This window comes from Ictidomys tridecemlineatus, chromosome 3 (assembly GCF_052094955.1).
Source record: "Ictidomys tridecemlineatus isolate mIctTri1 chromosome 3, mIctTri1.hap1, whole genome shotgun sequence".
Lineage (NCBI taxonomy): Eukaryota > Metazoa > Chordata > Mammalia > Rodentia > Sciuridae > Ictidomys > Ictidomys tridecemlineatus.
This window is the reverse complement of record NC_135479.1, coordinates 214577157-214604394: the sequence shown is the minus strand read 5'-3', so window position 1 is coordinate 214604394 and position 27238 is coordinate 214577157. Positions and strand designations below refer to the sequence as shown.

Genomic DNA, 27238 nt, shown 5'->3' with positions numbered 1-27238 from the left:
TCACTCCAAGCAGGACAAGCAGATGTGTGCCTCCCCAATGGTGTCCCCCGTCACCTCCAAACTCTCCTGTCCCTCCTGTCTCTCTAGAGGCTGAGAGGCCTCTAGAGCAGCAGGGCCTGAAGACGTGTGGGGTGGGGGAGGGCTGCTGCTAGCACCTAGAGGAGAGCCTGGAGACGCTGCTGAATTCCCTGGAGTACACACGGGGCAGCCTGCAACAGGGAACCCTCGGGCCCAGGCCAGGTTCTGGAAATCCCTCTCTGGAGACAACTAGCAACTGACAAGAGATCCAGGAACAGGGAGCCGAGTTACCCAAATATCGAGGATACAACCAGCCAAATCCAGAATGGCAGTCCTTCTAGAGGTCCCAGAGTCAAAATACAGGAGGACAGGTAAGAAAAGCTACCAGATGGGCTTTTATGGACTCCAGATCAAATAAACCAACTATAAAATGTCACTTGTGAGACAGGCAGGAAAATCGGAGCACACACTGGGAATCTGTGCCTCAGAATCAGTCCCTGCACTACAGGGCGTGGACCCCTGAACGAGCAGGCTGCAGACAGCCTGTGTGTGGAGAATGCACCTCACTCTCACTGGAGCCATGCTCTCAACCAACAACCGCCCCTCAGCAGAGTCCTGGGCCTCCTTACCGGGTTCCAGAGGAGAGCAGGGAGTGCGTGGTCCTGAAGGGCACACTGAATGTCAGTGCAATGACAGTGGAGTAGATGGACCATGGGCAGTCGATTGACACCTGTGGAGGACACAGAGGGGCACACTCAGCCTGCCTGCCCACCAGCACTCCACCACCACCACCCGTCCGGCTCTGCAGCGCTGCTCATGCCCTGGACATCTCACTATGGCTCATTTTACTCACTTTTCAGAAAGCCCATTTCTATCAAGCACATGCACAAACAAGCAAGTAAGAAGTTAATCACACAGACAACAAAGACAGATCGGGCAGGCGCGGTGCGGCTCTGCAGCGTGGCCTGAGGGGTCCAGGCACCTGGCAAGCAGGGAGCCTGCCAGTTGCCCTCCCACAGTGAAGCTGAGACCTCAGACACATCTAAGGGCACCATCTAGTCACCTTGTCCAAGTGCTGTGCACTGAGAACTCAGATGAGGGCAGGAAGGAAAGTGGCCTCGAACCTCCTTGTGTCCCCACGTGGAACAAATGAATACACCAGACACAGAACATGTACCCATCCAGTACCAGCCAGGCCTCCTGCAAAACACCACCTGCACCTCCCAACTGTATGAGGTGAGGAGAAAACTTCCTTGTGTGCTCTTCTCAGATGCTGGCTGTCTGGTACCTTGAGCCCCTGACTCTTCCAAGTGACTGTGTATGTCTTCCTATTCGGTGCATGTGCTACAATTTGCGGGCAGTGGAAAAAACCCTCAGAATCAGTCCCTGCACTACAGGGTGTGGACCCCTGAAGGAGCAGGCTGCAGGCAGCCTGGACCTGGGACCAGCGCCAAGGATCTCTTCAGTAACTGTCAGCAAACAGCAGCCCCAAAGCCTGCCCACAGAGTTCCTCATGGTTGAGTCTCACAAGATGCACACCTGACATAGCTGCTCTGCCGCTCATAAGACCAGCAGACTCCCCTCACTCTCTCAGTGTGGCGCCTGCAATGCGGCCAGGAAAGAGACGCTTCACAGGCACAAACGGGAGCAGAAGCCACCTCATACGACAGGCAGGCAGACAGAAGCTGCCAAAAACGCAGCCAGCCTGCAGCCTCCCTACCTTGTGGTCTGTGGTAACCATGCAGTGACCAGTTCTCTGTCTGTCCTTCTGCTTCCTGTGGATCTCCGGTGTCCCTTGAGTGCCCCTCTCCCCCACAGCTGCTGAAGCTGAAGGTAAAGACAGAACCTCTAGCTCAAACTCGATCACGTGGTACGCAGGCGCAGCAGGCAGACCGATGCTTGTGACCTTGTCAGAGGCCTGGATCCGGAGTGAGGCGACAGAAGACTCCTCTGTGGGGGGTGCAAAGAGCCCCCTCAGACACACGCATCCCCTGCTAGCCCCTCTTGTCAGCAGGTAGTGGGCCCTGCATGAGTTCCCGCTGTCCTGTGCACCACAGGGAAAGACAACGGGGCCAAGGGAGAGGCAGCAAGTCCAAGAAAAGCCCCAGGACAAAATGGGTCAAAGGGGAGTGGCAGGGTGGCCACTGCTCCCAGGCTGAAGACTTGACAGGGCAGGTCTTTCGGGCGTGGCCCCGTATGCCTGCTGCTGCATGCCTCCAGTGGACCTGGCCCGCCCAACAGCAGAGCAGGCCTTCCTGTCGCACGCCACGGGTGGTCTGTGGGCCCTGGGCATCCTCAAGGGCTCTGAACAAGGCCTACAAAAAGGGTAACTGCTCAAGCTTTCCAATGGTGGTGGTCGGGGGTGTCCCTGTGGAGTGGCATGGCTGTGAAGCTGCACCATGCGTCACCAGCAAGGTCACACCACCTGGCACCAGACCAGGAGCCGGGTCAGTCCACTGAGTAACCTCCATCAGGTGCCTGTGAGGACAGCAGGGGCACTGGGAGGCATCAGGGCATGCTGACTGGACGGTGGGACATGGGTCACTTTCCTATGATCCACCACACCACCCACCTACCTCACGACAGGTGGCACCAGGAGTCTTACCTCTCGAGTTGGAAAAGATCGTGGCTCTGTTCTCGGTCTGGCACAGGATCAGCATGGCCTCCACGTTGCTGAGCTGGAGGCTGTCCCCATTTTTTACTGTATAATGGCCAGTAGTGACAGTGAACTTGACCTTCTGAGGAATACCCGCCAAAAGGCTATCTGAAAGAAACGAGATGGCAATCAGCATCCCTCCCCCAGGGAGCAGAAGCTCACAGCCTTCGAGGAGGCCAGAGGAGAAGCTGTTATCCGAGACCTGTGCACGGGGACACTCCTTGAGTTCACTCAGTCTCCGTTCCCTGCTGCCCTGACTTCCTCGCAACAGCCTAACTGCAGAATCAAGGGTGACCTTGCTGGGAACTGAGAACTGTGCGCCTGGTCACAGACGGGGGGTCTCAAAACCCACCTGCCAGTCAGTGAGAGAGAAGCAGACAATGAGGCTCAAAGACAGCCACAGTAACAGAGTGGCCAAAGCCATTCAGAAGGTCCCCATGTTTGATTCAGAAGTAGCCTAGCAAAATGGCTGGCCACTGCTCACCCCCTGCCAGAAAAAGGGTGAAAGTGGACTGGAGGTTCTGAGCACCCCATCTGGGGTTGGCAGGAGAAGGCAGAGACCAAGAATAAGAAGGAACAGATGAGTCCAGGAGGCCATGGCTGGAAGGCAGGAAGGACAGTGAGGGGTTGAGGGCAGCCCTGCCCAGCTGCTACTACTTGGTCCCTCAAAGGAACAGAGCTCAGCCTGTCTCCTGATCCTTCTGTGTGAAAAAGCCCCTTAAGAGATGGACTGTTGACTGTTGTGTGTGGCATCTGAGAGCCTCTGCTGGTGACTCTGGCAGAAGTTTGAAAGAATAAAAAAAAAAGGCTTTCCTTGGTATTGTTTCCAAATGGAGGAAACAAGAACCAAGCTAAATGACTAAGACATCCCTTCACCAGTGTTTGAGGAAGCACCCTGTGGTCTTCCGTCATTTTGAAAACCAACCTCTTCTAGTTTTAGAACTTATCTAAAAGGACAGTAGCTCCAAGTTTCTCAAATGCCATGTAAGAGGGTGAGGCTTTGGCAGCACCTCTGAAGGAGAAGGCTGGCTGTGAGCATGGAGCGTGACTACGTCCAGTTGGGCCCCTGCAGCTGACCTTTGCTGACACTGGCTGACTTTCTCCTTTCTTGTTTTCAGATACACCACAGCTACCATAAACATGGAAGCCAGCAGTGATAGGAAAATGAATATTCTGACCAGCAGCAGAGTGACAACGGGTTAGTGCCAGGCACATTTCCACTGTGCTACCACGGTGCCGCTTGCAGACAGACACGGCTAAGGGATGTGAGAGGAACCTCTCGGCACTGCCGCAGCAGCCTCCTCAAGGGCTGCAGGCCACTCACCAGCCAGCGGCTCCACGTGCAGCTGGGGCTCCTGAGAGTACACATCGTACTGCACGATGGGGTAGATGTGCGGAAGGACGAACCACACGGGGCCCACTGAGGCACACAGCTGGCGGAGTGTGTATGTTCCAGGCTCCTTGGCCTAGGGTTAAATCAGACATTTGGAAAGATAGCCTTTTGAGGTTACCAGTTTTCTAGTAAGGCTGGACCATAATCTCTCCCAAATGCTTCTCTTTCTCCCTTCTAACCCTCTGCCCTGTGCATCCGCGCCTGCACTTGGGCTGTTCCAGGGTGCCCTCTGCATCTCCCATTCCCTGATTTTCTGAGCTGATGCTTCAGGTGGACTCCACACTTCTAGTTCCAACATGAGCCCCTGCCATGGCGTTCTCTGTGACAGCACTCAGTGGACATGCCCAGTAGACCTACTTAGTCCACGGGCAGCCAAGTGCTCCTCCTCCAAGCTTGGCCCCCTGGGCGAGCGAACTGTACTGGGCGTGCTGCGTCTAAGACGTGTCTGAGCAGCCAGAGGCAACTGCTTTGACACTGAGGGGCCACAAAAGGAAAACAGTTTGATGTGAGCGCGCCATCTCCTTCAAAATCTTCTGACAACAAACGAGCATTTTAATACTCAGGGAAATAGCTAAACTCCCAAATAGCTACACAAAGAACTTCACTCAGAATTTATCCACAGCTGAAAAACTGTATATATATATATAGAAGATTTTTTTAAACACTAGTGTATCTTTCCTTAGGAACAAGACTAAACAGGCGAGCCAGGCAGGGGGCTCCCCTGATTCTCACACTTGACCATCCTCTCCACCACCCCCACATCCACTTCCCAGTCAAGCACGTACCTGGGTCCTAAAGGCTACCCTGTTGGCCCCAGGCTGCAGAGTCACACTGCTGCACCGCAGCACATGGGCCCCGTCCTCCAGGGCCACCCCCGAGGGTGTTTCTAGAGAAGAGCCGCCTTCCTGCTTCCTCAGGAGCATGTGGACATTTCTGCAAATAATCCCTGTTGTGTTCAAGGAATTATCAGAAGGGCTGCGCTCGAACATCTCCGATAGCTCCAGGGCAGGTGAGCTGTTCTGGGACACAGGGAACAGTGAAGTCTCCGCTGGAAAGTTAATAATCCCGTTGGACATCTTGTGCTTGGTCAGCCACTCAGCAGTCTTCCGGTAACTGTTTTTCTCTATGTTGAAGTGGACATTGACAGCAATCTGGTCCATGTGGACGGGGACAGGCATCTGGCTGTACAGGGTTATCTCTACAGAGAGAGCGCCACCCGCGTGGACCACGGCATTGGAAGGGTCGAAGTGGAGATCCCTCAGTTGTGCAAAGGAGTGCATGGGCAGCAGGATCCTGTGACCTGTGAGCACACACCACCGCTGCCCCTGAGCCCAAGGCACGCCTCCTTTGGCACCAGGAAGCAGGGCCTGGCATGGCCAGGGCGGAAGCACTCGCTCAGTAGGAGAAGCAGCAGTGACCTTCGCGGGAGAGCAGGGAAACCATTTTCTGCCATCTTAACCCCTCAGAAGCACTTTGTTAAAAGCAGAACATGAACTGATGCCCAGATACTTCTGGGGAATTATAAAATCAACCAAAATTCAGGTTTACAAATATGCTCCAGCAAACTTGAGATAAATAGGTCAACTAACTTCCCAGTTTCAAAACAAACTCTGTCAACAGTCTAATTCCTAGAGTTGTTTTCAGGGGATCCCAACTCCTTCTCTTGATTCAAGGTATTCTCAGGCCCCTGTACACCTGCAAGTGAGCACCAGTGTTCGGGGCCTCTGACCAGAACCGCAGCCAAGGGTGGCTGTAGTCACCCTGCTGGGCGAGAACCTGCCACTCCGGCCTTGCAGCCTCCTTTCTACAAGCACCCTGGTGGGGAAGGATGAAGAAACCACCACTCATCAGCCTCAGGACAGGGCTGGGTGCTGTCCACTGGCTTGGACTATGTGAGGCTCTGGCTTCCATCCCCTGCTCAAAAAAAGAAAAACAAATCATTTTTGATTACCTAAAGGAGACCTGCTGAGACAGGTGGCATAAGAGCACGTGGTAAGTACCGATGGGATGCCCTTCACACAGGGTACCAAGTGCCAACATCACCTCCCACACCACAGCAGACATGGGCACCACACTAACAACCTGGTCAGGCACACTAAATAAGGCCACAAAGCCAAACCATTGTCCTGTGGCTCCTGAAGCCCATGCAGGTAGCCCTCTTGGAGGAAACCCATCCTAGCTGTCAAGGATCAGGCAAACCTGGAGCCAAAGCCTTTGGAAAACTCAGCTTTCACGTGATAACTACCATGAACGGAGCTGTGCCCTGAGACGCCTGTGGTGAAGCCCTGACGCCCTGCAAGTGGAATCTGGAGAGGCCCTGTCAGGTTAAAGATTGGGCTGGCTCAGATCAGGAGGGTGGGACCTTCTGATGGCAAAGTGCCCTCTGAGACAGCCAGGGACACCAGAGAGCTGCTCTCTCCTGCTCCTCCACATGAGGACACGGCGAGAAGGCAGTCATCTACAAGTCAGAACCTGCCCTGCCGCACTGACCTCGACTTCCACCTCCAGAACACTGAGAAAAGAAATGCTCGTGCCGTGACTCCATCTCTAGTATCTTGTTACAGCAGCCTGGGCTGAGCAGTAGAGTGACCGATTCAAAAGGTGCTCCTCTTGGTAAGCTCAACATAAGGAGTTAAATGATATGATACATTTAATCTTGCCACACAGCATCATCATAAAGTGTACTTGCCAGAACATTTAACCTGGGATCAATTCCTGGTACCAAAAAAAAAAAAAAAGTCAACCTGCTTTCAAGCATTGCAGTCTCACTTCCATTTAGGGGTAACCTTGATGAAACACTGAGACAATTCCAGAAGGTGGGCCAGTCTAGGGGAGCAGCAGGGGGACCTTCTGGGATGAGGACAGCGTTCTGCAGTGGCCTGCAGTGGTGGCTGCACGCAGCGGCTGAGTAGGGCGCTTGTAGTGAGAGGGCCACAGGCACATGCACTCCACCTCCACAAGCAGAAGCCAGTGTCTGGACAAAGAAAGAGACGGGAGCAACCGAGACATCACAACCAGATGCAGCACGTGATTCCTCACTGATCCTGCTAATAACTCATGACGAGAGAAACCTGAACACAGACCTTAGCAGAACCCCTTGGGTGAGGGTAGAGACCATCCATCTAAACTGCTCTCAGACTGAAGCATTACACCATGATCTGGAGTTTCTGTGAAGTTCAGCAAAAGTGAAAAAGGCAAAAAAAGACATAGACATACGCTTGCTGTACACCAAAACGTTGACTGCTGACTCTGGGAGGTCAGTGTAGCTTGTGTTATTCTTCTCACTTTCCTCTAATATTTGAAAATATCCATAATAAAGTTTAAAATGTTAGTCTGGGGCTGGGGATGTGGCTCAAGTGGAAATGCGCTCGCCTGGCATGCGCGGGGCGCTGGGTTCGATCCTCAGCACCACATAAAATAAAATAAAGATGTTGTGTCCATCGAAAACTGAAAAATAAATATTAAAAAACTTCTCTCTCTCTCTCCTCTCTCTCTTTAAAAAAAAAGGTTAGTCTTACCCGGGCTGTCCACCTGTTGCTTGGCAAAGCTGAGTATCTCTTGGCAGAAGTGTGCCCGCTCCTCCTGGGTGAGGTGACCATCGCTGGCCAGAAGGCTGCTCGTCTGCAGATAGCTGGAGTGGAGAGTTAAGGGGCCAGAGGACCTCACACAGGGAATGCTGGAGGCAAAAGGGCTTCCAAAGTCCTCTTTGGCCTTCCAAGTGTGGCCCAAAGGGCATCCTTCATTTTTTTAATTGTGATTGTTGTGTTTTTAACTATCAGAAACCTGAAGTAACCCGAGTTTAAAAACCAGGGGCCAGGCATTCAGTTTACACTAGGATGCTGTAAACAACCTTCCTCTAAGAACAGAAAGCAACAGTCCTAGTCCAAAAAAGGATACTTTTCGATTTGCCCAAGGTGCTTCTGGCACTCGGCCAGCTGCTTCCTCGTGTGAGTGACGGGCAGGGCCCAGCCCTCGGCCAGGTAGGTTTTCAGAGCCCCCTGCAGGTGAGCTTCCGCCTTCTGTGCAGACCTTTTCCTCCTGGCAAAGTCAACAAGCACAGCTCTTGTGAGAAGGGGATGCGCTCCTTCCGGGGAGCACCTGCTGCTCCTCACACCCTGCAGGACACAAGCACCACCTCTGCGTAGTTCTGGCTGCTACCTCTCACTCACGGGAGAGCGCTCTAGCCCAAGATCCACCCGGGGCTGCCAGGCGAGGGCTGAGGAGTGGCTGGCAGTAACAGGACCACCTCGCTGCTGCCAGCGCCAGGCATCGTTCATCAACTTGGGTGAGAGGTGAGAGCAGAAGGGACTGCCAGGGCTGCCCAGCAGTCATGCCACCCCAGACACATGCAAACAGAGCCCTGAGGCCCAGTCAGGGGAGCTCGGGCAGAGAGTCACAGAGAGCCAGGAGGGATTCAATCAGCAACATGTGTCATTAGGAGGAACCTGCCCGCTCCCAGGGAAACTGAAGAGGCTCACAGTAAAACCCAGAACAGTTCAAGGTACAAACCACTGGGGCCTGCCCAGTTCAGAAAAAAGCTGGATCCCCTCCTTCCCCACAGGGCTGAGCTAGGGGAAGGCCAGCACTGCCAAGCAGGCGCCAGGGCACTAGGGGACATTCCCAAGTCCGTCAATCTACTCTGGAAGTGGGAAGAGTTCACCTTTCCTAATTACACACTTAGGATTAGGGTTAGGATTAGACGTGGCCTTCCTGCTCAGGTAACAGGCGCACCAGAGGGGATTCAGGAGAGCCTAGTGCTAGCCTTGGCTCTGCCATTGATGTTCCGGAAAACAGAAGGTGCACTCGGACCACCCACCTGTGAGCCCCTTCCCAGCCGCTCACATCAGCTCACACACTCTCCTCTCTTGCTTCAGCTGCTGAACTTACTATAAGCACAGATTTCAAGACCTCATTTCAAATGAGTCTTTTTTTGAGAGAACATTAATGAATACATGGCCTTTATGTCTTTTCCTTATACTCTATATCTCTTTCCAACTGAAACAGCAATTGCACGGCCAGCCAGGCTTTCTTCTCTTCTACAGGCTGGTTTTATCAAACACCCTAGAAATAGATTAAATTCGTGGTCTTTTCTTTGCACTCAAACTGCAGCTGGGACAGGAACAGAAATTCGTGTGCTATCTGAACACACTTAGCAATCACCTTGGATTGCCCTCCAGCATGCGCCCAACACACGCAGCTGCTCCATTCCCATCCTGCTGAGACACGAGGGAGGAACTAGCGGACACTAGAGAATAACACTTCAGTCCACGTTCCCTCGGGGAGAAGATTCCCAAATACCCCACACAGATCTTCAAAGTTACTTATAATATTGTGTGTGCGTGCGTGTGTTAGAGAGAGAGAGAGAGAGAGAGAGAGAGAGAGAGAGAGAGAGAGAGAGAGAGAGAGAGAGATTAAATAAAAGAACTTCAAAGACCAGTAAGTTATTAGGAATAACAAGCTAAAAGCCTCTCTTTCACTTTTCAGAAAAAAATTAAAAACCAAAATGACGGTAGCTGAAGAATAGATTCTACATTTAGGTACTCTTGACATTAACTCCACACCCAAATCTTCTTTCACTATATATGTGAAATGTTTAGAATTCAGAGAAAAGTTCAAGAGCAATTACATGTAGAATTCTGCTACGTCTTTCCCAACGAGTTTGGCAGATCGAGTCCTCCCGATGCTCGTGTACATTTCAATGGTAGCATGGGAAAGATCCTGTGGAAAAGGAAAAGCAGAATTACATGCTTGAATTTGGTTTTCTTTTGTTTTTTAGTACTGAGGATTGAACCTAGGGGAGCGCTTAACCACTGAGACACATCCCCAGCCCTTTTTTAACATTTAGAGACAAGGTCTCACTGAGTTGCTAAGTGCTTTGCTAAGTTACTGAGGCTAGCTTTGAACTCACGATCCTCCTGCTTCAGCCTCCCAAGCCACTGGGATTACAGGAGGGTGCCACCATGCCCAGCAAAAGTTCTTGAATTTTTAATGCTAGACAAATCCTATGTGTATTTATCCAAAGCTATAGCAAAAGACATTGTTATTAATAGTAAGATCATTTTTTACTTGGCATTTATTTTTGTGTTGTTTTTCTGTAACACATAACCAGTATAGTCAATAACGTGCACGGGTCCATACATACACATAAATAATGAAGGATGATAATAAATGCCCATGAATTTGTTCATCACGAGAGTAACTTTTCAAAGTCCTTTTGTCTGAGGGTGCTCTTTCTCTTCTTTTCCTTTTTTACAATTCCTAGAGCAGGCCCTTTAACAACATTTCTGAGGGTTCCCACCCATCTGTACCCCAGGGGACACGCTCAGAACCTGAATTACCCACAACCCAGGAACCGAGTGGATCTCCACGCTACTATCCATGCTGCTTTCTGAAGTCTGTCTAATCAAATCTTGTAAAATCAAGCATAATAGCTCTGCCCAACAAATGGTTCCCTTCATAATTTCTACTTATTAAAGGGCAAACCCATTTTGAACAAAATTGTAAGTATTCAAAGATGCATCCATGCCTAATTATGGCACTGAGGTATTAATAAACATTTGACAAACAATCATTCCATGTTTTGTCCACAATTCCCAAGGATGCCAAAGAAATAACCCAAGCACATCCCAACTCCAAAGGTCAGGCTAAAGGGCAAGTCTCCTATAGGCGGAGCTGCCCCACAGGCACAGGGAGCACTGTCAGTACTCACCAAGTAGTGCTTTTCAAAAGCTTCCACCGAGGACAGGGCTTCTCTGAGTTTCTTGTAAGGGCTCTGAGCTGTGTTGGCTTAAACCAAGAGAGACAAGATCCTTACTCATCTGCATTCACATTTCCCTTCCAACAGGGCAGAGCTGCATCTGACTCGGTGGCATTACGGACGCAGCCAGGCCAACCAGAACTGTACTGTCAAGGCCAGCATCCCTCTGCCTCTGCCCTCGGCCCCCCTGAGCTCTTTCCAGCTAGCACACTCATGAAGTAGTCTAACCCCTTCATAACCTCTCGCTGACCTCTGAGGCCAGACTTTTCAGAAACATGCATTACAAACACTCCAATGGATTAAATTATTAAAATGATCTGAGACGGCCTCAACTCCAAACAGTGTGATATAGATACTATTCATTTTTTCTGAATTCCACTAGTAGGAGTGCTCTCAGTTCAGCAGGTGTTCCTTACCGTACTTCAGCAACAGTAGTACCTGTTTCAGGTCGCTCGGCTCCCAAACCTGCCAAGAGATCGACTGTCCTATTGAGATCTTCTGAATTAGGTCCTTTCTCTGACACGAGTCCACAGAGGTAGCCCAAGGCTTTTAGCTGTTGAGATAAACCCACAATTTCAACTGATTTCTCTTAAGAGACAGTAGAAAATTAATGAATTCAAAGATAAAAGATTGAAATTCAGCTTTCCTATCCAAATGTCTCAAATCTGGATACAGAAATCCACACCATTAGGATCATCTCAGACCCAGACACTCCCTAAGGTGGTCCCTGGCACGGCTCTGAGCCAGCTAGCCTCTGGTTCCACCCTCCATCCCCTGTGCCAGCGGAACTCCCAGTCGGCTGCTCCTCTGCTCCCCAGCAGCCCGCCTGAGTGCCACCTTCTGCCTTTCCGCACTAGGTGGTGAGCTCCGCCCTTCTCATCCACCCCTTCCTCACCTGCAGCCCCGTCTTCAGCACAAGCACAGGAAGCACTTGCTATCTACTGGGTAAACTCACAGCAGTAGGGAGCCCTGACCCCAGAGCCATCCAGGCACTTCAGGCTATAAGAGCACCTGTCGCAATCTCAACAAGCAAGACTGCTCCAGACAGCTCAGGGCACCTGCCACACAACACCATGTGGACGTCGGGAGCACTCCACACCCAGAGGCAGTACCTTTTCTGTGGCATAGCTCCACAATCCCACTGTGTGGGCAATGTTGGAGTCTATCTGTGCCCGGTCGCAGCAACCTTCTATCCTCTGCAACACCTCCAGACAGCTCAGAAACACCCAGCAGTCCAGAGCACCAGGTGGCACGGAAACCTGCAAGGACACAAGTGCAGGCAGGTCAGGGTGCTGGGGAGAGCAGAGACCCATATAGGCCACGTGGGTGTTCAAGACTTCCAGCCCGGGAGCACCCACCCAAACTCAGGGCTGCAGCCTGCAAAGCTGCAGGGAAGAAGTGCCACTGCAGGGTCACACAGGGAGAAAGGACGGAACTTATCTAAAGACAACTGTGTTTGTTATTTGATGTTATTGAGTGACTCAGCTGGGACACGACTTCCAGTTATACAATTAAAAACTTAAACAAGCTGGGAGTGATGGTCACATCTATAATCCCAGAAACTCCAGGGGCAGAGGCAGGAGGGTCATTAAGTACAAGGCCAACATAAGCAACTTAGTGAGGCCTTCTCACAAAATACCAAATAGAAAGGGCTGAGGGAGCAGCTCAGTGGTAGAGCACTCTTGGATTCAATCCTCAATACTGGAACCATATTAAGAAAAGAAAGGCTTCCCAAAGGCCAGTTATGCTCACTTACACTCAGTGTGGGACCTGGCAACTTCTCAGTTTGAAGAGAGGACTTCAGAAGACTGGTCACATTAAGACAGACTACACCCGACAGCAGATATGCAATGGCTCCCAGGAATGACCCAGGGACGCTCAGCCATGACCAAGGCGCGTGGGGATGGGGTACTAAGGAACTCCTGTTGCTTAGTTAGCTATGTACTAGAATGTTCCTGACAACTCTAATGCAACATCCAGGGTGTGCCTGGAAGACTGTCTGGGGGATGTGGATGGGCACACAGACTGGCCAGTAAGTTCCCTCGACTATCCTCTCTAATTCCGTGCTTATTCCCTTTCCACTTAAAAGACAAAAAAGTTCTATTATCAGAAATGCAAAAGCATCTACTGTACGTATGGTAGATGACTCTAAGACACTGCCCCCAATCCAGCCTCTCTGAAACAGGACTGGGTCTCCCCATCAACCTTCACTTACAATAACGGCAACGCTAGTTTTGGTCTTGGTGGCACTAACTTCACGGAGTACCTTAGTTCTGGTGAAATAGGCTACTGGGTAATACTCAAATGGGAACGTGAGTTCTACCAGGTTCTGCACCAGACCTAGGAAGAGCTACCTCATGTTGAGGAAATGGTCACAGAAGGTGTCCTCGAGACACCTGGGAACAAACAACACAAGGACCGGGAATCAACTGGAAAGAACCAAAGATGTCTTACAGACGCCGACCTGCCCAGCTCTGAAAGATGGAGAAAAACCATTAAAATCCTTTCAAATAAAGCAGCATAGAAAAATATGCACCATCAGAAGCTCTGTTCACAAAGTTGTGAGACTCTCTCAGCAGACAGCAGGCCATGCCAAGGGTATGACCCCAAACAGCAAGACCTTCACCCATCAAGCCAGGGCGGAGCAGGGCCCCTTCATTCATGGGACATTGCCACCCTGTTCCTGACCCCGAGGCCTTCTGTAAATAAGCCAACTTACCTGGGCATGCAATGGGCACAAAAGGACCTCCTAAGAGAATGACAGGCTTCTACAGAGGACCTACACGACACTTTGTGTGGAGTCTCTACACAGACAAATCCAATGAGGGAAAGACAGCACTGGAGCTAGAGAAGAGGCACTGGGGCCGCGGCGCACCAGGAGCACACATCAGTCTGAGCACACATCAGTCTGAGCACACAGGGGCATGCTGCATCAGCACCTCTGGCCACAGCTACTCTCCAAACTCAAGGTCAGGGCAAGAGCAGTGGAGAACCAAAGAAACACAAGGGACAGCAGACGCCCAGAAATGACCCAGAGGCCACACCAAGGTGGGAGAGGGCGCCGTGAGCAGACAGATGTTTCCTTGGTGTATGTTTCTGCAAAGAGCAAGCCCTGCTTTGGCCAGCCTCAACGACAGAGACTAGAAGCCACTGACAGAGCAGCAGCTGCCTTCCTAGGGGCAAAAACGATAACCCTGGGGCGGCCATGGGCAGTGAGGCCCACACCCACCGAGGCACAGGGAACATACAGGGTTCGTTTCACCAGCTCAAAGCTGGAGCCTCCCCACAGCCCTGCCGCTTGGGGCCCAGCACCCATTGTAAACTGAGGTTTTACTGAAAAAGCAAAGAGATACGCATGCTCATTTGCCAGCCAGGTGGTGTCTTCAACTCCTGGCGCTTCCTTTTGCCTCTCAAGCTACCGAAGCTCTAAGTGTAGCTGTGAGCGCCCCTCAGGGCTCCAGCAAGACCCCAGCTAAGCACCCCAAAGGGGAAGGCATCCTTTTTCTCCTCCACACATTCCAAAGGCCTGATGGAAATGGCTGTATAGCATTATCTCTCCTAAGACTTTCGGAACTTTAATGAAACACATTATTAAAAATACAGTTGTAGTGATATTCCCTCATTGCTTTTAAAAAATACATTTCAAAGCACATACACTGAGATATGTAAAGAGCACAAATTCTAAATCTAGAACTCAATGAATTTTTCCATATGTAAGCACCACCCAAGGAATAAAAACCTTCTGTCTTACTAGAAGGTTGTCTCGACTCCTTGCTCCAGTTAGTATCTACTTCAAGAGATAACTACTAGTTCTGGCTTCTGGCTTGTCTTTGAACTTCAGATGCATGGGGTCAGACACTCTATCCTCCCTAGCATGCATGGCTCCTTCTTCAGCATCATGTCCTTAGGACCCTGTCGGTGGCTTCTTCTCATGCTGTGCCTGATATTCTATGAATTCATCACTGCTAAATAGGGGGTGCTTCCTGTCCACTCTGGGTAATGCCGTTTGCAAGGCCACCCCACCTCCTGGGGGAGCCTTCACACACTCAGAAGCTGTACCTGTGCTCCGTCCACTAGAATGGCCCTGAGGCTCAGGCTCCTCCCCGCCATGCCCTTGCTGTGTGCACACTGAGAGGAGTGAGCTGGCGGCACAGGAGGCTCCCTGGCTCCTCCAACAGTGCCCCACACCGCCAGGGTGGTGCTGGGAGCTGCCCCCAAAGCAGGGCCTCCCAGCAGCCATCTGTAGGCACATGTGACCTCTAGCTAAGCGTCAAAGCCACCGTGCCCAGGAACACATCTGCACACTGCTTTTATTATTATTATTATTATTGGTTGTTCACACTGCTCTGTGCTCCAGGAGAAGAGCCGTGAGATGAACCAACACTGATTCCCTCACCAATGTACAAGCTTCCAAGTGAGTCCCTTTGCTCGTCTTATGGCCAGACACGCTTTTCTTGGGGATATACCTGGGGATAGAATGGTTGGGTCAAAGGACAGGCTATTTGAAGCATTAGTCGAAGTTGGCAGAGAGTTTTCCAATGTGGTGGTACACACCAACACACACAGCATCTAGCTCATGGGAGTCCTAGTTTTTCTATGTCTTTACCAACACGTAGAACTTCAATCTTTTCTTAAATCTCATTTAATCCAGAATGGTGGGACTTGAGAATAGAAAAGGTGCCACAAACTTTGGGGAAAAAAATGATTCCACAGCCACAGTTTTAAATCTGTCCAAATGAGCATCTGCTCCCTCCCCTGCAAGGTGGCTGGTGTGGGAGGGTGTCAGTGACAAACATGCACAGAGGCGACGGGACTCAGTCTTGGCCTGCGTCCCTCGGTGCACCTGGAACTCCCTGCCATCCTGACACAGGACTCTGCTCTGCTCTAAAAGGTGGGCACCTAAGTTGCCCAACTGCAACTCTGGGGCTCACCTAGGAGCCAGTGGTGGCCTCATCTGTTCCCACTGGCAGGACGCTGGGCAGCCCCACAGACTCCCGGGACTCTTCACTCTTTGTCTTGTGTGAACAACACACTTCTAAAATGAATTTCTTAATATATATATTCTGTAATTTTTGTTAAAGTCCCTCCTTGATTCCCGATTCCTGGAAAATAAGTAATGCAAAGAGCCATTGTCATATTTTCCAAGCATAAAATCAAAGCCACTCCTGTCTTCTTTTTTGTGAATACAGCCTACAGAATATGACGCCCCCAGAGTGTCCACCCTGGATAGAGACTAAGCAGCAGCCCCAGGAGCTCCAAGCCTGTCACCCTCCCTCCGTAAGTCCCTAGCACGACAGCTCGTCAGAGTGGTCCTGTCCACAGCGGAGCTCGGCGTGTCAGGAATCCAAAGGCATGGTTCTTACGAGTCACACATCCGTCCACTCCTTCCCGTGCTCCGCTTGCTCACTTCATGCTGCTCCTCTCTGCATGACCACCAGGACAACGTCACCCTCACACGGGGTGGGAGCTTGGGTTTTCCCCATGCCAGGCCGTGAGTCAGACCTACGTGTGTTCCTGCCTGGTGGTGGCGAGCACGTGCCTGCCTTGCTGCATCACACCTTTCCACATGGGTGTGGCATTCACACCACAGTAAGTGTAAACCCTGCACTTCCGCTGGCCACCACTGCTGAGCTGTCCGTTGGTCCTGGTGGTGGGCACGCGTGCTCTTCACGTGCCCAGAAAGACTGAGTGTTGCTCACACCTCCCGGCCAAGGCTGTCCAGTGCCTGGCAGCTGGTCTTTGCCCTGGGACCCATGGGAGCTCATCCTCTCCTGACGCGCGAGCTGCCACTCTCCTGCACCACAGATGGCCTTCTGCTGACCTCTGTGTGCTCCTGAGAAGCACCTGCCCACCTCACACACACTCTCCCACGCTCCCTCCCAGAGCTGGCCTCTTCCTCTCATGTTGAGTGGCAGATCCTCCTGGAACACACTGTGTCCACAGCTGAGCTACAGGCACCCTTTATCTGCGGACGCCCAGTGGGCTCAGCGCCACTCATTGGATTTCTCCAATGAGTTTTACTTAAAACCTACCCCGGCAGTCTTACCTCAGAACCTCGCCCGTCCCCCTGGACCCCCGCACAGGTTTGTACGCTCTTCTGGCCTCCGGCTGTGCCCTGCTCCTCCTGCCGGGGCCCCCAGCTGCTAAAGGCTTCTGTGGCACGTGGCTTCAGCCTCAGGGGGCACCTCACTAGCTGTGGTGCACAATGCACCCGTCGGCCTCCCATGCCTCCCCTTGGGCCTCCTCTCCAAGCACACCTGCCCCGATGCACTGGCCACGCTGAGCTCTTTCACAGCTCTTCAGGGACACTGTCTGCTCTGCCTGAAATCCACTCCTATGAGCAGTCACCTGGGGAGTGCCCTCTCACTGAAGTACATGGGCCACAGGGGTAGTGCATGGTTGGCTCTGGACTGTCCCCCACAGGTCCGTGTGTGGAAGCCTTGGTCCCCAGGGCAGCAAGCCTGGAGGCTGGGGTCTGGGGAAGCGATGGGGTCACAGCTTCATAATTTGAGTGGACAACTGGGAGGTGGTGGGAACTGTAGGCAGGTGGGGTGCGGCTGGCTGGAGGACACAGGTCAGCAGCCTGTGCTCTTGGGACTGTATCTCGTCCCTGGTCCCTTCCTCTAGCTCCTCTTCCCAGCCACCAGGAGGTGAGCAGCTCTCCTCCCCACGCCCTTCCACCATGATGTCCTACCTCACCGCAGGCCTGAGCAGTGGAGCTGGCCAACCATGGACTGAACCATGAAACCATGAGCCAAAATAAATCGTTCCTTCTTTAAATTGTTCTTGTCGGGTATTTAAGAGCTGATTCACACAGGTGAGTGTGTTCTCTGCTGGAAAGAGAGCCTACAACACTTGGCACAAAACACAACCAGCAACCATCAGTTCGAGGAATGACTTCTAAGATGACTCTTCCAGAACCTTCCCCGTCACCCAATATGTGCTGCGTGTAGCCCACCCTCCCCACTTCATGCCGGAACCACATCGCTGCCCAGCAGGCTGGGCTCTAGCAGCCCCAGTGGGCTGACGGTGGTTCTTGCAAGGGGAAGGGGCTTCCTCTCCACTCACTGCTCTCTCACCACAGTGCTTGGCAGGCAAGCAAACGTTTCCTGACTGTTCCCGAGGGCTCCCCTCTCTCTCCCAGGGAAGAGACCACAGACAGCCTCTCATCAGCTGCCACCCTCCAGTTCTGGTCCCCCTGGCTCCATGTCACAGCCCTAAAGTTGCACTTGTCCCTCAGGATTAGTGTGTGCCACCACAGGGACCTCCCCACTCAAGGGACTAGTGAGGTGTCCACTGTGCAACGCCCAGGGAGCTCTACTGCTCTGCCTCTGCCAGGCGGAGCCCACCGCCAGCTGGGACTGCACCCTCGCCTCTTTTCCTGCTTTGACCTGGGATCCCAGGCTGACCAGCTGACCGCAATGATGTGTCATGCCACAGCCTGGCCACCACACCTGTGACTGGCTGGTTCCTCTGAGGTCACAGGGGGCCCTGTCCCATTTGGCCACACTGTTCCACAGCAGAACCTGAGCTGACAACGGTTAAACGCCTCAGAGAAAACACAGTTCAAAACAAGCAAACAAACGATGAGCCGTCACTGTGACAGACACACAGTGGCCTTCTGGAAAACACCTTCCTGTAGCCCTCCATGCCCCTTTGGTTAAAAAAAAAAAAAAAGTCTCACGTGTCATACTGTTCCTGTGCCAAAGGCACTGCTGGGGTGGCTGAGAATGAGGAGGGCCTTCTAAAGGCCACTGGCCATTTGTGTCCCTGGCCTCACAAGTCGACCTGTACCAATGTCTTCCAAAAATGTGAATATAGGACACACACTGTAACTCGAGGCTTCCGGACAACGCAGCTCTTCCAAGAGCAAACAGGAGCCCAGGACTGCAGCTCAGCAAGCACAAGAAGGCCCAGACCAGAAAGGGACCCACGAGGAAAGACCCCTCACAGGTGCTTTTGTATGCTGTCACACAGGGAATATATTCGCTTTTGATAAACGGAGGGAAGTAAGACACAGCTGGAGGGAAAAAAAGAGTGGGGGGAGGCCCTGTGTAGACACACGACTCCTGTGGGACAGGTGCAACTTCAGGGCTGCCCCAGCGTGTTGCACACACAAGGTGGCACGATCTCCCATTTTACACATTTCCATCAGGCCACTGGCCTAAGGCTAGGAAGTGGCTCCCCAGGTGGGCACCCCCAGGTGGAGGACCACTGTGGTACTGCTACAGCGGCAGGCTGATGCCTGACATCCGCTCCGCTGCCTCCTAGTCTCTGAGAGCCACTTTACGTCAACAGGCAGACTACACAGGAGGCTTCTGGGACACGGTGCACAAGCCACAGAAGCGCACACAGAGCACCTTGTGCTGCAGTGACCTCATAAGTAAGGAGCTCGGTGATGGAGGACTGGGTCACAGCCCAACCGCAGGAAAACACAACAGTTGCCAAACAGCTTCATGCAGGCTCTGTGTCCCTGTGTGCTGACAAACACAAGCCTGAGGAGCCACACGCCTGCCGGCGCTGCTGCTGAACAAGCCCCACCTCTCGTCTCCCCAGCTCGGCTCGCCAGGCCCTGCATGTCAGAACTCAGCTTTGTGTTTTGTTTTGGTACCTGGAGTTGAACTCAGGGGTGCTCAACCACTGAGCCCCATCCCCAGCCCTATTTTATGTTTTATTTAGAGACAGGGTCTCACTGAGTTGCTTAGCACCTTGCTTTTGCTGAGGCTGGCTTTGAACTTCTGATCCTCCTGCCTCAACCTCTCGAGCTGCTGGGATTACACGTGTGCACCACCGCCCAGTTCCACACCAGCTTCTTGACCATGGACATGAACACAAGAAACAACCCACAAGAAAGCTAACCCAAAATGGTAAACGGCTTTGTTTTTGAGAGTAGAGGCAACTTGTAGAAAAATTAAATAAGTTTGAGTCTTCTGAATCTTAAATCTTTCCACAAAAATTTAAAAGAAATTATAATAAGTTTTTCAAGTTACTTACCAACTGCCAAACTTAAGATATAACAGCCTCCTCCCTGCTAAACAAACACAATCTCACAGAAAGACCCCACCTCAGACGTGAAGGGTGGAGATGAGCTGGTGACAGGCCCTGCACGCCAGCCAGCACCAGCAGGCCCACTGAGACCCCCGAAAAAGGCCCCAAAGTACTCACCTTGGGCCTCACACAACGCAGGGCTGGGCACTTCCCATGCCCCACCTCACTCAGTCCTCACCACCCCAAGGACAACTGGTCTTCACCCCCACCTCAAGGGTGAGAAGAGCGATACCTGGGGGAAAGGTAAGGGAGCCCCGGTTCCCAGCAGAGGCAGTAAGTCTGCACCCAGCCCACCCAGGTCTCCTTGCTCAACGGTCATGTGAGAACCTGATTCTCACACAACTGTCAAATGGGGCCAGACGACCAGTACACAGTGGAGCCACTCCTGACCTGCAGGGGTCACCACAAACAGTGCCCACCTCAGTGCTGAGAAAAGGGCAGACGGTACCAAGGGGACCGTGGGTACCTCAGCAGTAGGGACAAGTGAGTGGGACAAGGAAGGTACCAGGAGTACCCATCCATGGGCTGGGGAGAAGCAGGAACCAGAAGTAGGTCACTGGGAGGGAGAAACTACCAAAGGGGATGAGGGACAGGGTGGCACGCCCTTGTCTGGACCCAGCATGCAGCTTGGTCTGATCCTCCTAAAGGGGACACCGCACAGCTAGAAAAGTGCCACCAAGTGCCATAAACATGACTCAGAGAAGGGAAAGTCAAGACGACAATGACAATTCCACTTCACAGGGACAGGCGGTGGGAGACCCACAGTGGACAAGAAGCACCTGAAACAGCACACGGCAGTCAAAGGCCCAGTGCACTTCCCACCAGCAGAGGAGGCCAGGGGGGCCACTCCCCCACCAGCAGAGGAGGCCAGGGAGCCAAGGGCAGCATGTGCTCAGGGCCAGCCCAACACTCCCCAGGAGGCTCGGAGTCCTCATAACCTCCCAGCCCTCTTTCCAGGGATCAGGGGTAGCTGACAGGCTCCTTCCCCCGCAGCCAGAGGCTCTGCAGAACTCAGCGCTGCGCAGCGATACAGAGGCGGGAGCATGTTGCCTAGTAGTGAACGTCTTCCACAGCCACTGCACACTCTGCAAACACCACGGGCAGAACCGTGGCACATGGGAGGCCAGAGCAGCCTTCAGAAGAAGGGCCGCCAGGCTACTCCCTCTGTAGGCCACAGCCCACCTCTCGGGCCACTTCACACCCTCCCTACTGGCCCTGCTGGGGAAGCTGGAGGTACTCATCAGTGCACTCAAGGCCTCCCAGCATTCACAAAGCCTGGAGGGGACAGGAAGACAAGGTCGCAGTGGCAGGCACCTCACTCCTTCCCTGAAGAGCTGCCTGGGACCAGCAGTTCCCTCCCCAGAGGCCACAGCTCCTGCACACACTGTGGGCTCTGCCCCGGTCCCACCTGGCTCTGGGAGCTCGTCCCCTCCTTTGGCAGGCTGGAGGGTGTATTACTACTGCGCTGGGTCCGAGGCACAGAGAAGATACGAGGGAGATGGTTAAATATTGGAGTTATGACTGGGCCACAGACTGGTCTGCACCATCCTTCCAGGCTTCCCAACGCTCACCCCAAACAGGTCACAGCCGTGGGCTTGTGCTGGTTTCCATGCCACGTCTAAGCCTCCTGGGCGCTCCCCTCGGTGATGAGACCTCCATCAGGTGCTGACTCCTGCACACATGGGCCAGGGAGCTCTGTTCTACCAGGCACTGGGGCCCCAACACCCTGAGGGTGGGCACCAAAGCAGACTCCTTACAGCCATACCGTCCTAGGTGGCCAAGTATATCTCATTTCAAGGTGAAAAGTGGTTGAAAAGTGGCATTTTTCCTCATTTGCTTGACTTACAAGAAAAATACTTGGATGAAAATTTTAAATTCTTGAGTTTGTGACTCGGCTGAGGCTCTGAATTAAGAATTTCTCCATTAGAAATCAACTAAAATAATTTCTCTTCACTTAGGTTAAAAAAGTATTTAAGTGCTGGGGTTGTGGCTCAGTGGCAGAGCACTCACCTACCATGTCTGAGGCACTGGGCTCGATCCTCAGCACCATATTAGAAGTAATAAAAATAAAGTTATTGTGTCCATCTACAACTAAAAAAGTTTTTCAAATGATTAAATCTTTGTTTTGTAATTTTTTTCAGTTAAAGATGGACAGAATGCCTTTATTTGTTTTGTTTTAATGTGGTGCTAAGGATCAATCCCAGTGCCTCACATGAGCTAGGCAAGCACTCTGCCACTGAGCTATAGCCTCAGCCCCTGATTAAATCTTTTTTAAGAGGATTTCAAACTAAGTATCAGGCCTGTTATTTAGTATTCTAGGGTACAAAAAATAAGTTATTCTATCATAAAATACCCTCCTGCCAAACTTTTAGTCAATAGAGTAAATGCAAGCTCTGAGATCTTTCCCCAAGGGCTTGACAACAGCTGTGTCCCTGGGCACCCAGGGGGGACTCCCATGATGGGACTTGGTTGGCCTGGATGCTGGCTGGGTCCAGTTCCTAGACCTGGGGAAGGCATCTCGCCCACTCAGAGGTCTAACAGGGCAATGGGTGGGGATGTGTGTGAGTGCTCAGAACGGCAGGTGGCACTCCACATGGGCATACCTGTGCTCTTCTGGGTACAGAGGCTTACGAAACCCTCTCACACCACAGCCCATGATTCCATGGCAGGGAGGGCCCGCAGCCCTGTGTATCAGCACAGGTGATCAGTCTAAAGCCTTACTCTTCAATGCACATACACACACCCCAGTCATCCAGTAAGCTTTATGTCACTGTCACCAACATAGCTTGCCAGGTCACTCACGCCCTGTTACCCACACGTCCATGCCCATAACCAGCTATGGGAAGGGCGTCCTGAAAAAATGTCCATATACAAAATCCAGCGAGTACCCTGCAGGTGAGTGACATCTATCAGGGAAGGCTGCTCCTCTGGTGTCACCACAGTCACTTTACAAGCTACACGGAGACCCCAACCTGAGAGGCTGACTTGGCCAGCGTGGACATCACCACGGGGAGAGTAGAAACTAGACTTCTGAGCAGCTGATCTATACAAAAAGTGACTAAGCAGATAATCAACTAAGTCAAGAACATGCAGAAAAGGCAGCCGGTTCTGCAGCAGGGAGAGTCTGGGGAAGGCCACAGTTCAGTTTCCTGTGGGGAGAGTCCAAGGCAAGTAAGTGGGGAGAGGAGCTAACTCACTTCCAAAAGCTTCAGCTCCTGCACACAGCTGTGCAGCAGCTCCAGGGCCCGCTGAGCCACCTCCCACGGCCGCTGCAGGAAGAGGAGCAGGGTGCACTGGCGCGAAAACAGGTAACTGCGCAGGTCCAACAGGGTGGCTTCTTGCCTCTGTATCAACTCCCGCTTCTCCATATCTATGGGCTTGCGGAGAACCAGTCCATTCCAGCTCTTCACCGGCTGGCAGAAAAAAGTCAGCCAGTTGGCACCATCTAAACAAATACACATCATGAAAGTTGCTGACCACAGGTACCTCACCTGGCTGAGGTTCCTGCTCAGGACCAGGAGCCCGCATGGAAGAGCAGGCAGCTTTGCAACCAGTTACTCTCTGCCAACACACCATACACCGGCTAGGGCCTCAAGATGGGGTGGTTCCATGAGCACAGGCCTCTGGGTCCTGGCTTCCCACGGCTGAGCACAGGGTCTGAGAGTCCAGGCAGCAAGGCACACCATCTCACCAGGCCCAGGGGGTCCTAAGTGGGAACAGAACACCTGGGCAGCCAGGCAGAGGCTGAGAGGTCGAGTTGGGAACACCACAGGCTCTGGGCCAGTCAAGGTGAGGCCTTGGGAGGAGCGTGGAGGCGGCCTCACCTTTACCTACAGTGCAGCCTGCTCACCTGACCATCCTGGTATTTTGTCTTCATTACTCATCAGGTTTCCCTTGACTTATTTCCCTAAATCAACCACATCAACTACTAAGTGCAGCTCCCAGAGGACAGGAGAGCAGGCACGGGAGGAGATAGTAGCAACAGAGGGGAAAGCCTAGCGAGTCAACATGTCCACAAGGCTGCCATTTTAACTCACAGCCCTGAGACTCAAATACGATCTTAAAATAAATGTGGAGCTCTACCGTCATTCAATCTTTTATATATATATATATTTTTTTCTAGTTATAGTTGGACATCATACCTTTATTTACTTATTTTTATGTGGTGCTGAGGATCAAATCCAGCGCCTCGCACATGCTAGGCAAGCGCTCTACTGCTGAGCCACGACTCCAGCCCCAAGTCATTCAATCTTTGAAAAACTTGTTTAATCTATTTTTCTCACTCCAAAAGAGAGGTGTGGCTGCCAGGTCCTTTTTGCTCCTGTAAGGAACGGCTGACACTGGTGTGTGGCACTACTATACACCTGACCAGCTAGGCTTACGGCACCTTCACTCACCGCTGCCAACTCCTGCTTGGGCTGCTGAAGTGCACACTGGTGACTGCCCACTCGGCAGCATCTCCTGCCAGATCCTCCCCCAAGGGTCCTCATGGTCACTCCCAAGTTCCATGTAGGTCTCTGTGTCAAAGCAACCTGTCCCACCTGCCTGTCTCAATGTGTCCCCTCCCATGGTCTTTGCTACTGTTATTTCTCTTCCATGGATGCTCCATTAAAGAGGGCACGAGTTCCTCACCGTACTAGAACCGTGCCTGGCATGTGGAGACCCTTGATAGTGTGCTAAAGCAAGCTCATCACTCGGGCGCCACGCTTGGTCTGGGCTTGCTTTGGTGTTTTAAATTGCCCTAAATTAATTAATTAATAAAGATTTTTTGGAAGGGGCGTTTTACCAGGGATTGAACTGAGGGGCACTGAAACAATGGGCCACATCCCCAGCCCTATTTTGTATTTTATTTAGAGACAGGGTCTCACTGAGTTGCTTAGCACCTCGCTATTGCTGAGGCTGCCTTTGAACTCGTGATCCTCCTGCCTCAGCCTCCCAAGCCACTGGGATTACAGGCGTGCGCCACCGCGCCCAGCTACTTAAAGGTTTTTAAAAGACTGATGAATGCCCATTACGGTGGTCACATAAAATTCACAGCGATGGGCTTCAAGTACTACAAACCAAACCAAGAGAGACGTCCACTTGCATGGTAATAGGAGGCTTGCAATCGGAAGCATCGCCAGCAGGCAGCTAAGCTGTGGAAATAAGACTTCACACCTGAAAACAGCTTGTTAAGTGCTTTTCCACTCTCCTAAAAGTGAGTGACCAGTTCCTACTCCTTTTACACCCTGAGGAACTGTGAGACCATATCCTCTGTATTTGCATGACAACCACGAACAGTGACTGAAGGTGGGGTAAGCAGACTACTTGGGAGTGGGAAGACTGAGGAGAGACTGGCTGCAACATCTACTCACCCCCGGCCCCGAAGTTGACGACGTACTGCGAGAACAGGGCGTCCAGCTCATCGTACTGCACCAGGGCATCTTCAAACTGCTGCAGCATCTCAAAGACAAAGGCGAGCTCCTCCTGTGCCCAAGAGACGTCAATCAGCTTTCTGAAGCCACACGTGGCAGTGAAGGGCACACAGCGCATAAGTGATGCCCCCCACCAGAGCAGAAAGTCCCCTGGTGACGCCAGCACCTGTGCACGCCAGGGACAGGGACCAGAGAGCAGCAGGGCAAGAGGAGGGCACGCACGCCACCATGTGGCCCTTCTCGCCTGTCACACGCCACCCGCATCTCACTGCCCCCATGCTGCAGCTCCTGCTTGCGGTCCCTCTGGTCCCCTCAGGCTCTCCGCTGCAGGTCCCCCCCCCCCCCTGCTCCCTCTACTCCCTTCTGGTGAGTGTACCAAGGCACGGCCTCACACAGCACTATGCCTCAAGAAAACGCGGCCCCATCTGCAAGCTGAATACGTCCCCAGGGTGCCCAGCAGACCTCACACCTGCACGTCCAAACCTGACTATAGTCTTCCCGCCCTGACCTCCCAGTGTCACCTCCGTCACAGCCACCCATCCCATGTGGAAGAGTCCCGAGTCTGTGAGAGATTCCCAGGCCCCAAGGCCAGCCCCCCTCCCTGCACCACCCCGGGACCTCACTCAGCACCACTACAGACAGCTCCCTCGTCCCCACACATCCCCAGGCCTGGGGGACTTCCTCACGGTTCCTTCACATGCCCACAAGGCCTGCTCTGCAGCTTCCTGCAGGTGTGGCCGTCGCCTGCTCAATGAGGTGCCCCACACCTCCTGCAGCATGGCCATCCTCCTCCGAGCCTGCCCTGGACCTCCACAGCCAGCTCTGCTCCCAGGGCTTGCATCCCTACAGTGTGTGGGCCACGAGCTCACCAAAGCTGCATATGGACTTGGCCCTAGCCCTGGGACAACCTGCCATGCACTGAATGGAAAAATGTACAGAGACCAGCAGGAAGAACTTTTTTCTGATTTCCTCCACGGCAGGTTTAAGGCGGAGCCAGGAAGGTGTCATGCACACAGACACATACTGGCACAATCCACAGGAGGGATCCAGCTCCACCCTGTGCAACAACTCCAAGCCCCGGGGCCGGGGTTGTGCTGGAGGTCCTGAGTAACGTCCACAGCTAGGTACCACTTTCCAGCTGCAGCTGGGCTCATGGCACCCTGGGCTGAGGTCTCTGTGGGAGGGTTAGAGTTCTGTCTGTAAGGCATGCACAAGAGGCCCAGCACGGTCAGCAGGCTTCAATGCCAGCTGTGACGCTCCACCGGACCTGACCTGCTCCCTACAGACCCAGCTGTGTCCTGCAGCCCTCCACACACAGGCGGTCGTGCTCACAGGGGCCTCCTCTGGCACCCTGCCCTTTCTTTCTTCTCTTTGTGAGGTCCTCCTGAGAATGAGCACTGCAGTGTTAATTTGTTCAATAGTGATAACATCTACTGTATCAATCATTTTGACTGTACAGTTCAGCAGTGCTAAGCACAAGCACACTGCTGTGTGACCCATTTCCAAATGGAAATTCTGTCCCCATTAGACCACGACTCCCCAGGGCCCCTAGCTGCTGGCACCTTCCCCTACTGACCACAAACTGCACTGGTCTGTCCTCAGCCAAACAGTCTCCCAGTGTCTGTCCTCGAGGACTTCTTCCACTGAGCACAATGTCCTCAAAGCCCATCGCCCACAGCATGGGTCAGAGGTTTCTCCTCGCTCATGTGCACCAATGAACTCATTTTAGACTCACAGAAGTGCAGCCCCTGAAATGCTGTCCATCTCCATCCAGCCCTTCGTCCATTTCCCAAAACGTCAACATCTAGCAGTAGTTCCGTGATCACACAGGAAACCCAGCACAGCAGCACCCAGCAGGCAGCCTCATCTGAATCCTGCCGGCTCTCCTACTAGCAGCCCTTACTCTGCTCCGCATCCCACCAGGACTCCACAGGGCACCCGGCTGCCACTGC

The 27238-nt window shown here is 52.6% G+C and overlaps 1 protein-coding gene across 2 annotated transcripts in view; it reads right to left on the bottom strand.

The window, feature by feature from the left end:
* Trappc10 (trafficking protein particle complex subunit 10) overlaps window positions 1-27238 on the bottom strand; it is a 73471-nt gene that overhangs the window by 12160 nt on the left and 34073 nt on the right. For both annotated transcript variants that reach the window (XM_078044750.1, XM_078044751.1), the window contains 13 exons: window positions 25227-25338; window positions 23070-23317; window positions 11937-12083; window positions 11263-11377; window positions 10777-10853; window positions 9694-9785; window positions 7965-8105; window positions 7586-7698; window positions 4853-5367; window positions 3999-4140; window positions 2624-2782; window positions 1739-1968; window positions 648-748 (listed from right to left, as the gene is read on the bottom strand). In XM_078044750.1, the coding sequence (XP_077900876.1) occupies window positions 648-748; window positions 1739-1968; window positions 2624-2782; window positions 3999-4140; window positions 4853-5367; window positions 7586-7698; window positions 7965-8105; window positions 9694-9785; window positions 10777-10853; window positions 11263-11377; window positions 11937-12083; window positions 23070-23317; window positions 25227-25338 (2192 nt within the window). The remainder of the gene's footprint in view (window positions 1-647; window positions 749-1738; window positions 1969-2623; window positions 2783-3998; window positions 4141-4852; window positions 5368-7585; window positions 7699-7964; window positions 8106-9693; window positions 9786-10776; window positions 10854-11262; window positions 11378-11936; window positions 12084-23069; window positions 23318-25226; window positions 25339-27238) is intronic.